The 11,615-nt window shown below is 34.1% G+C and overlaps 1 protein-coding gene across 1 annotated transcript; it reads left to right on the top strand.

Moving 5' to 3' along the window:
• Nucleotides 1-4,767: 4,767 nt before the first annotated feature.
• On the top strand, nucleotides 4,768-6,444 carry BDR25DRAFT_350345 (uncharacterized protein; the record flags this gene model as incomplete). Its single annotated transcript, XM_033694689.1, has 7 exons — nucleotides 4,768-4,772; nucleotides 4,802-4,964; nucleotides 5,037-5,263; nucleotides 5,350-5,705; nucleotides 5,737-5,975; nucleotides 6,353-6,394; nucleotides 6,436-6,444. 7 exons carry the CDS (start codon nucleotides 4,768-4,770, stop codon nucleotides 6,442-6,444), a joined length of 1,041 nt encoding a protein of 346 aa, XP_033552912.1.
• Between the last annotated feature and the right edge of the window lie 5,171 nt (nucleotides 6,445-11,615).

Raw genomic sequence — 11,615 nt, 5'->3', positions numbered from 1 at the left:
ATCTTTGTTGTTAACACAAACAGATAGCTAGGAATGCTCTTACTACTTATTAATTAACTTATAACAAATAAAAGAGTAACAACTATAGTATTACTGCCTTTAAAGAGCGCGCTGTAAGTACTCTAGCACCAGCTCCACGCAGTAGGAGCGCTGCGCGCGGTGGGAGGGCTGGTAGAGTTGCTTGAGGTAGCGTACGCGCTGCTTTAACTCCAGCTCCTCCCAGAGCACCTGCTAAAGCTCCTAATAAACGCCCTGCGTTGCTAAATCTGTTTATTACAAAGAGAAGAGCTCCTGCAGGTAGTTTAAGGGCTTAATTAGAGAAGGCAGAGGTGTAAACTATGCACTACTAAAAGCTTATTAAATCGCGCAGGTTACTGCATAAGAAGGGCGTTGCTAGTAAAGATTATAATAATAATAAGAAAAAGGAGCTTAAGGAGCTAGCATATAACAAGCAGACGCCTCTAGTTATTTGTTGTCACAACACCTCCACTGTAGAACCTGCTAGAACGCGCGGTTATAATAGTTAGATCCTATTAAAGAAAATGTAGCAAGTTAAAGTTATAAAGAAGGACTTACAATAAGAATTAAAGCGCTATGCAAAAAAGACGCTAGATACCTTTAACACTGCAAAGTTTATAAAAAAAAAGGTAGTTAATGCGTATGTTAATTATAATTTTATGTTTAACTATGTTATCTAGCTCTTTGTATAAGTTTAGGTTAATAAGGCTACTGTTCTTACTTATTTAAAAGGTAATAATTATTAAACAGCCTTTACAGAGGTCTAGGAGCAGATTAAAGAGATAGTAGTTAACACAGTTCTTAAGAAATGCAGCGCTAAGAACGTTAAGTTTATAAGCTATAAAGTTATAGTTAAATCTATTAATAAAAGGGCTAAAAACTACTCCTATATAATTGCTAACTTTAGATCTGCCTGTATAAAAAAGGTAATTAGTATTACTAATAAAAAGTACTTTAACTTTTTAAAAAACACAGTCTAACTAACCTTTAAAGTAAAGACTAGATGTAAGGCCCTTACTAAACTTAGGCAGCTACAACAGACAAAGAAAAAGGGCAAAACTCCTAGTGTAACAGCTAAGGTTATTGCTGCTCTTAATAGTTCCCTAGCACTAGCTGCTCTAGTAGATAACAGCTAAAGGTTGCGCAGTATAGCGCTACACAACATAAATTTAATCTAGTAACTCTAAGGTTACTAAACACACAGCAAGTTTATAAACACTCTTATTTAAACATAGAGGTGCTAAAATTCTAGCTGCCTAAACATTAGTAACTTTTGCTATTATAACACAGCAGAACAGCTAGGCTCTTACTTTAAAATAAAGTAAACTAACCTTAATGTTTAGGCCTCTGCTTTAGAGAGGAGTAACACTAGTGTTTTAGTTATAGCGCTTCTAGAGCAGCAAAAGAACAATCTGTATAGTAAAGGCGCAATTAATTAAGAGGGCTTAACACCTAGTTATTAAACACTAGCCTAGCGTTACAGTGCGCAGGCGAACTCTATAGCTAATTATATAAAGGAAGCGCAGAAGATGTATTAAAATATTATAATAAAAGATAAGCTTAAGTGTATGCAGAAAAGAATTAAGAATAAAGAGCAGCGCTGTAATAAGAAGAAGAAAAGAGAGCAGCGTTGTTGTAAAAAGCTTAAGAAACTAGAGTTTAGTAGGAAACTAGCCGCAGATTAGCGCTAGCCTTACCTATACCTAAATTCTTATTATAACTAGGTATCTAGCTATCTGTCTCCTCTCACTCCTCTCGCTCCACCAGCTCCACCAGCTCCTGCAGCCCCTGCCGCTCCTGCAGCTCCTGCAGCTCTAACTCTAGCTCCAGCTCTCGCCAACCTTCCCCCGCCGTACAATCCTCTGCCCAGCGCCTTTCAAGCGAATGTTGCTGTGAACTAATTGCCTACCTAAGCCTTAAGCTCTATAAATCTGTTGCAGGATAAATATAATTTAGTAAAGGAGTTCTTTAATTAGATAATTAAGTAGTAGAAAACTAAAGCTTAGAGGCTAAAGTTTAAGCGCGTAAAGAAGACTGCAACTGCTAACTTCTAGAGTTTAGATAACTTTAAAGGCATAAAGGATCTAGCGTCTAAACTATACAAACTAGCAACAGCAGACTATTATCTACTAACGTACTTCATGGGCGAGTTGCTCACACACCCGAGTCGCTTACTTTTACCAAGACCCCACTAAACTACCCTTCCTACACTAATGCATTCCCCACAACACTACTTAGACGCGCTAAAAGAACGTTAGATACAGCTTACGCTCTAAGCTTTTAAATAAGACATAAAACTCTTAAAGAAATGTGCTGTAGCTATATGCAGAGTCTTGTAAAAGACAACAAATAACTACAGCACTAGACAACCTTTACAAGCTAATTCTACAGCTAAATTATAAAGGCTAGGCAATAAAAAGAAGCAGGTAATTATTAAGACTATACTTAAGCTATATGCGCAAGGAATTTCCCCTTAGATAGCATTTGTGGCTAATATAGCTAATTCTTTACACGCTAAGCGTAATCTAGGCCATGTTTGCATAAACTAGCCTAGTACGTTTGTGAAGCGTTATTTAGAGCTTAAAGTAACATTTAAGCGTAAGTACAACTATAAGAGAGCCCTCTGCAAGAGTCCTAGGGTAATTTAGGGCAGGTTTAGCCTTATAGAGAATATTAAAGCTAAGTATAGCATCTAGGATAATAACACGTACAACTTTAGCAAGATAGGGTTTATAATTAGCTAGATATCTCTTAACTATACTTGCGCTTAAAACTTTACTTTAAGCTTTAAATAACGCTTTATAAATGTACTAGGCTAGTTTATGTAAACATGGCCTAGATTATGCTTAGCGCGCAAAGAATTAGCTATATTAGCTATAAATGCTATCTAAGGGGAAATTCCTTGCGCATATAGCTTAAGTATAGTCTTAACAATCACCTGCTCCTTTTTATTGCCTAGCCTTTGTAATTTAGCTGTAGAATTAGCTTGTAAAAGTTGTCTAGTGCTATAGTTATTTATTGTCTTTTATAGGACTTTACACATAGCTATAGCATATTTCTTTAAAAGTTTTATGTCTTATTTAAAAGCTTAGAGTGTAAGCTGTATCTAACGTTCTTTTAGCGCGTCTAAGTAGTGTTGTGGGGAATGCATTAGTGTAGGAAGGGTGGTTTGGTGGGGTCTTGGCAAAAGTAAGCGACTCAGGTGTGTGAGCAACTCGCCCATGAAGTACGTTAGATAGAATTGCGCGCAGTTTTAGACACTATTTAGGTAGGTTTAAACTATAGCACTGTTAAAAGAAGGCTGCACTAGCAGCAGAAGCTCTAGTTAACCTACAGATTAGTAGAGGGGGATTTATAAAAGGTAACATTAATTAGTTTAGACACTAGGTCCTAGATTTGCACAGCAGATAGTATAGAATAATAAAGCAGCTTATTGCAGGCCTGCTGTATAATAATACTTTATGTTACTATATAATCTAGATTGCTACTGCGGCTGCTACCTGTTAACCTTACCCCTCTTGTACGCCCTTATCTAGGCATTTGCTCTATTAAATACTTTATCCTTAATGTATAGTCCTCCTCTACTAGCGTGCTAGAAGTGCTTAGTAGTAAATTAATTACAGTAACTCTTACTAATAGCAAATCTTAGGAAGTCTCTAAATATGTTAAACTTATGTTAGTAATAGTAGTAGTAGCGCTAAACTTAGGCCTTTAGCACTAAGAAAGTTAGCTTAATTAGATTATAGTTAGGCAAGTACAACAGCAGAAACTGTACTGTATAGCCTTCTCTTTAAATCGCGTTAGGTATCCTCTTATTGCAGTAAGCAAAGCAGTTATCTAAAATAATACACATTACGCGTCCCTTAAACTAATAATTAATAGCTAGCAGAAGCTAGTTTTTTATCTAATTAAGAAGACTTTCTGTATTAAAATAGCCCTACTAAAACGCTGTATAATTAAGGTATCTATAACAGAGGGAGTAAGCTAGTAGAATTAACTATGCTCGCCCACAATCTCTATCCCTAGCGTATTAATTATTGTCACTAATTAGACTGTACGCGCGGCGCCTTTAGCCTATTGTTTTGTTAAAATTTAACTTATTAATAAAAACTAACTAATCTGCTGTATAGTTTATTATAATACAACAATAGTTATTATAAAGGTCCTTACTCTGCTTAACTAACAGTAGTTTAATAGCCTTTTTATTCTAGCCCTCTTTCTTTAGCATCTTAGAGATATTTAATTAATTAATAAGCACCCTGCGCTCTGCGTACAACCACTACTTCATCTTATCCTAGTACATCTAGCCATGCGCGACAAGCTTATTAAATAAAGCCTCCTAGTCTGCTAGGGTAAGCCTAGGAGGACGCCCTAATTAACGCGTTCTTAGGTGCGTAATTGTACCATATTTCATAAGGCATTAATAGATGTTGTACACAGTAGAGCGGCTCACGCGCGAACAGATAATGACCTCTAGAATAGAGACGCTAAGCATAAGAAGATAATACACAATAGAACAACAATTAGCAGTCTTCTAGCTATGTTTTAAGTAGGACAAGGCTGGTAGCAAGGCCTCTAGATTAAGAATGCGCGCTTCTATAAGACGCGTCCCCTAAGGGGCCCGCAAGAGGACTGCAGCCAGATCTATAATCTATTACTCTGCAAAATTTGTAAGATAGGCCTTATCTATACATTTAAAAAGCTTCACTTACAATAAAACGCGTTGTAGTTGATTATATAGGGCGATATATGCAGTTACCTGAATCTCTATAAGATTTGTGAGGCAAAAGTGGTTACTTGGCATTGCCAAGAATCCAGCAAATTTCGCACACGACAATAGTGCTAAGAAGAGTTTTGTAACTGAGGATACGGTGGAGTGTCAGTTTATATATGAGTTGCAAGGTAATATTTATTTGAATAGCGATGTCAAGGCGATTCTGGATGATGTACAGGTTAAGCAGGAGTGCAAAGATAGGCTCGTTCTCCCAATTCCTCTATGTGCCTCCCCTAGGTGGTAGACTACCGATAATTTGAACAGAGTCCGAGTATGGGGCATCAAAGGTGCACCACCACCTCCAACAACGAAGCTCGCCATTTTCTACGCCGCGGGTTACCAGTCCGAGTTCGTCATTAATGCTACCGGATACGCCACGGCCGAGAAATTCGATCTCTACGAACATATGATGAAATTTGGGCTCAAGCGCAAAGGCATCCTCGACAAGTTCGACGTGCTTGAATTCCAACGGTAAGACTATCCTACCTTCCTCTTCCATCTTACTCAAGTAATTGACGACAGCATCGGCGTTCCTGAATCAACCCCCAAATCCGCAGCACTACCTACTTACGCATCTTCGCCGAAACTTTGGACCCGGCTATTAACCTCGGCCTCGCGTCTCTCCTCGGAGAATTTGCCATGCAGCATTTCTCTGGCTTCCACAGTACCATGGACCATCGTACAGTACTACCCAAACCCTACCTCTCATTCTATCCCGCACTGTGGCCGCAATCGAAACTCAAGACTAGCATCAACCTACTAGACTCGGCGAAGAGCGTGAATGCTGTGCACAGAACGACCATCCCTACAACTCCACCTCCAAAATTCGAAGCTCTGGCGAAGCGAGAGAGCTACGAAACCCGCGATCCCGTCGACTTATACAGGTTCGGCTCGACAGTTCCAGCCCGCCTAGGTGACATCGTGCTCGCGCGCTCGGGCTAAAGGCGGCAACGCCAACATCGGTTTCTTCATCCCCACTGCCCTACCCTCTTCCTATCCTAACCCGCCCTTATCCCCACTCTACGCTCAGTCATACGCCTGGTTATGCTCGCTGCTCACCATCCCAAAGCTCAAAGCTCTTATGGGGGACAGCTGGGATGGAACGTACTATGCCAAAAGTCTGGTTCGCCAAGCCACCAACACGAGCCCCACGCATTCTACCCAGCATTATTGCATTGCAATTGTATGTCAACTACATAGTAATTTAATGCAATTTTAAGACTTCTAGTATTACAATATTCTTAGTATTTAGTCTAGTACAAACACGCACGCTGTATAGCCTGTACGTGTTAAGACATACTATAAATAAGCTTTTTAATATATAAATTGTAACAAGGTAGGCACAGTCAACCACGTGGCCTTCTCTTGCTTATAGAGGTTTAGGCTAGACTAGAGACAACCGCTAGTGCTAGTGCTAGCCCTAGCATTATCTATATATATATTATACTATACGAGAATACTTAGCTTAAGTATTCTTGTACGTACCTTTAGGTACATGTTACGATATCCACTCACTAGTAACGTGCTAACCAGGACGCGAGGTTCGGTGCGCGGGTCCAGGGAGGGGTTATGGCGCGGATAGAAGATAGTTACGCGGCTAGGGTGTATAGTCCTAGGTCGTAACTAGAGGGCGGCGGAGATAGGTGGGCTGATCGTGGTTTGTCTCTTAGCGCCGTATAAGAAGCGTAGGGAAACAATCTCTTTAAGATAATAATTAGAGTGTATATATAGAGTAAGATATATAAGAGTAATAACATCTTTAAAAATAGTTATAGCTAATTAGTCTTATTATAAAGATAAAACTAAACTTTAATTACAACCTTCTAACTATAGTTAATATTAAGACTATATACTTGCTATAGTAACTGTTCTAACTGTAGTGACTGTTGTGTCTGCAGATTCCCTTCTGCGGTTACTGCGGTTGTTGCGGTCAGCTATGCCTAATTAGTATACCATGACCCGACTGTTCCGGCTAGGCTACGCTAAGCCTAGTACTGTGTAGCTAAGAAGGTTGTCTACTAATAGTAATTGTACACTTCTAGAGCTGTCTAGCACTTGCTTACAGCCCTATCCTAGGTTGTAACACATAGCCTTTTCTCTCTAGCAGCGTCCTTGCCGCTTTGTAACGTTTGCTGCAAGTATTAGAGATTTCCTTTATCTAGTAAACATCTTTATATAAACCTATTTATTATGTCTAGTTTTTTTATCTCTAACTATGCTTTTAGTTTCTTAAAAGCTTTATTATAAACACACTAACATGCTTTACAGGCAAGTTGCTTACACACCTAAGTTACTTACTTTTACTAAGACCTTACTAAACTACTTTTTTTACACTAATAGATTCCTAACAATATGTTACAATCCTTGCTCCGACGAGTTGGTATTTTCGGGAGCACGACGGCCTAAGGTAGTGTTAGCGGTAGGGGTAGAACTTAGCTGGATCGGGTGTACAGTCCGTCGAGCGGAGTATAGGGCATGCGGGATAAAGAAGGCAGGTTGTAGTTTAACCTAGTAGCTGTATAGGGAGCTAGTAAACCTAATCTGTAAGGATAGAAAAGGAGGTATATATAGTGCAAGATATACAAGGCAGCTTTGTCCTTTTTATAAAGGTTTTAATGCCTCTTAGTCTATTAGGTAGGTAAAGACTAAATAGTAATTATAACCTTCTAACTATAGTTGTAAACAGAACTATATACATAGGGTTTGCATGCGTTTGCATGTGTTGCAGGCGTTGCATGCGTTACCTGCAACAGCCTGCAATGCCTGCACTGCCTGCAATGCCTAAGTTCCTATTAGACAGTGCACTCTGCTAGGCTTTTGTCTAAAAGCTAAAGCTATTCCTTATCTATCTTATTATATAATTTGCTTAGTGTAGGGCTAAGTGTTTTCTATCTAATGTTGTTTAGGCTGTGTAGGACAGCTAGTTAGGTTATTACAGTCTAACTATTAGCTATAACACGCAGGCTTCCCTTCTAGTTAGCGTCCTTACTGTTACATTCTTTTTATTATAAGTGTTAGGTTTTTTTTTTAGCTAGTGCGTTCTCTTCTTTAAAGGCTAGTCCTATGTTAAACCTTTTTAACTATGCCTTATTAGGTTTCTTGTACTTCTGCTGTTGCCTGTTGCCTTTATACTGTTACTTATCTTAATCCTTTTTATTATATAAAAATGCGTCCCTGTAGTTTATACTAGTCTTATAGTTCCTCCTGCGTAATGTCCTTATTATTAGACAAGTGTGTAGAGTGTGTGTAAAAAAGTAGTTACTGTAACACTTTTATTTCTAATGCAGCCTAGAATTATCTAAAGCGTAAAAAGAAGAAGCTGCTTAGGAAGCTAAAAGTAGCTAAAAAAAAAAAAAAAAAAAAAAATTTAAAAATAAGCTAAGTCTCTAAGGCGTCTTTAGTCTTTTATAGCTTAGTAAAAACAGGCTTAAAAGCAGTTAAAGGTTTTAGTAAATTAAAAAGTAAAGTATTTAAAAGAAAACTTCTTATTACTAAATAAACTTAAAGTGCTTAAAGTAAAAGTAGCTAGTCTTTCTTCTTCTTAACCTATATTAAAAGGTTGCAAACTTTTTACATTATAGCTAGCTAATACTGCTGCAGTTTTAACTAATAATAGTGTTTTTTAGTTTAAAAAACTTTTTTTAAAATAGTTTTATTTAAAAGGGACTTTAAGTATTTATAAAAGGCCTAAGAAGTGTTTAATAGGCTTTTAATAAGTTCTTAAGTGTTTTTACTAGTAGGCTATCTTTTTTATTTTACTAAGTACTTATTTTCTTTATAGTTTAAAATTTTTTCTACTTTATATTTCTTTTCTTCTTCTTTTTATCTAGTAGTTATAAGTAGAATAGTTCTAAGCATAAGTTTAAGCTTAAAAATATAAAACTAAAGATGTATTTATATTTTCTTTAGTAGTTTAAGTTTACAAATGTTAGAGTATGTTTATATAACTTAGTATAGTCTTATGTGTTTCTTAGCTAGTTTTTTAGAAAGTTTTAGTATTTTAAGATTTTTTATATCTAAATATATGTAATTATTAGGGTGTATTTCTAGTGCTAGTTTTTTTTTTTAATTTACTGCCTTTTCTATAGCTTTCTAGGCTAACTGCGCTTTTTTAGTAAGTTTCTAATATAGTTCTAGAAGTCTAGTTGCATAGTTTATAGCTTCTAAAAAGTTAGTTAGTTACAAGCTATGCAGTTTATATTATAAAAGGTATTTAAAATTAGCTTTATATAAAGTTTCTTTAGTTATAGCTAATTTTGTAGTATTAATAGCAAATTACACTATTAGTAGCTATTTTGCCTAGTTAGTTTATTTATATAATACATACTTACATAGATACTTCTCTACTTCTGTGTTTACTCTTTCTATTTATCTATCTATTTATAGATAGTAGGTAGTAAAGAGCTTATAGTTAATTTTAAGATATTTAACTACAGCTATCTAGAATTTGCTAGTAAATAATTTATTATAGTCTAAGATAATAATCTTAGAGTAACTATAAATAGCTAAGATGTTTTTTTTTAATTTAAATATAAATTTTTTAGCTATAATACTTTTTTCTAATAGCTATAGGTAAATAAATTTAGTAGTTTTATTAATAACTTATATAATTATGTTGTATAGTCTTTCTGTGCTAGGTTCTTGTAATAGTAGTAGCCTAGTAATAAAGTCTATAGTTATTATAGTCTATAGTTAACTTAGCACTGTAATTAGTTAAAGTAGTCTATAGAGTTTATAGTGTTAGAGATTATTTTTATTATAAGTGTTACATTCTTATAAGACTTTAGTACATAAGTGTTTTAATTAAGGTACTTCTTAAAGTATAGCATTTTTAATTTTCTTCTGTAGTAATCTAATTTCTAGGTGTCTAAACATAGGGGCTTTATAATATTTTTTTATTAAGTTCTTTTATCTTTGTTTAACTATTATAAAGGAACATAGTAGTTTTTTTTAGTTTAGTCCTTTATAAACTAGTCTTTCTAAAGTTTTTTTAAAAATTATAAATTTCTTAAAAAAAATTTTATTTTCTTTAAAGTAATTAGCACATCTACTTAGGGCGTCTACCTACTAGTTGCTGCTCCTAGCTACATGTTTAATAATAAAATTAAATTAGGCAAGTTTTATAGCTTATTATACATGCATTAGTAAAAGTTTTTTAGTAGTAAAAAAAGTAATAAGGTTTATGTAGTTAGTAAAAATTATAAATTACTAGCTAAAGCTTTAAAGTTTAACTTCTTAGTTTTTATATACATTTACTATAGCTTTTAGTTCCTTGTTAGAGATAGTATATTTTTACTTTAATAGTGCAAATTTTGCTAAGTAGTAGGCTACTAAATGCTATTAATTATTTTTTTATTTTTAGAAGAGTGCTGCTCCTTCTGCTCTTAAAAAAGCATTAGTGTGCACCCTTATTTCTAGCCTAAAGTTATACATTCTAAGAATAGAGTAGCTTATTATTATTTATTTTAGCTTTTAAAAGGCTTTTTTTATTTCTGCTATTTATTAGAATTTCTAAGTTGCTCTTTCTTTTAAGGTGGCGTCTATAAGGGGGAGCGTAATTTTTAAGTAGTCTTTAATTATTCTTTATATGTAGCTAGTAAGGCCTAGAAATCCTTTAATTTTTGTTACTATTATTAGTGTTAGCTAATTAAGTACCTTATTTACTTTAGTAAGGTCTATCTTTATTTCTTCTTTATTAATAATAAATTCTAAGTATTTAGTTTTTTATATATTAAACTTGCATTTTTTTAGTTATAAGTAGAGTTTATACTATTAAAGTTAGTTAAGTATAAGTTTTACTTTAGATACATAGTCTACTTAGTCTTTTTTAGTGTATATTAGAACATTATTTAAATACATAAGTATAAATATATCTAGGTAGGGATTAAGTGTAGTATTAATAACTTATTAGAAGGTTGCTAGGGCGTTAGTTAGGCTAAATAGCATAATAAAAAGTTTATATAGTCCTTTTAAAGTTTAAAAGGCTGTTATTTACTTATGTCCTTTTTTAATCCTAATTTTATTAAATCTGTCTTAGACATTTAACTTAGTAAAGTGTTTAGTTTCTTTAAGTTAATTTATAATATTTTAGATAATTAGTAGAGGGTATTAGTCTTTTATAGTATTATTATTTAAAGTGCAGTAATTTTAGCATACTTTTACTTTACTATTTTTTTTTGTAAAGACTACTGCTAATGCTACTAGGCTATTGCTTTCCTTAATGTGTTCTTAGGCTAGCATTCTGTCTACATACTCCTATAAAGCGTCTTTTTAAGCTTTTATTAAAAGTTATAGTTTATAAGTTTTTAATTATAAGTTTAGCTTAAAGTTAATAGCATAATTTTAGAGCTAGTGTAGTAGCAGTTCTTCTAGATCTTCTAAAGTTTTAAACATATTTTTATAGTCTTAGTACTTTTCTAGCAGTCTAGTTACTTTATAAGCTATTTAGTAAATTCTAACTTAATTAAGGTCTTATTTTTTTTTAAATTCTTTAAAAAAGATTTTCTTTAGCTTTTTTTTTATTAGGCAGACAGCCTAAGCTTTTAGTTTTTAGTAAAGGAACTTTTTTTACCTTTTTTATTAGTAGGTTAGACAGGGGTCCTTTTAACATGCTAACTATGTTATTTCTGTGTAATCCTAGTTAGTTAGAGACATAGTTTGCTAGTTAATTATTAAGTTATACTTATAAAGCTAGTTATAGCTTAGTATTACCTAGTACTTATCTTTTAGTAGTAGTATGTTAAAGAATATCTAGTTATTAGGTCTTTTAGCTTTAGTAATAAGTTCTTTTATTTTACGTTAAATTTATTTTACTCTATATTCT

The sequence above is a fragment of the Lindgomyces ingoldianus genome (assembly GCF_010093535.1).
Source record: "Lindgomyces ingoldianus strain ATCC 200398 unplaced genomic scaffold BDR25scaffold_4, whole genome shotgun sequence".
Classification (NCBI taxonomy): Eukaryota; Fungi; Ascomycota; class Dothideomycetes; order Pleosporales; family Lindgomycetaceae; genus Lindgomyces; species Lindgomyces ingoldianus.
This window is presented reverse-complemented; position numbering and strand designations above follow the sequence as displayed.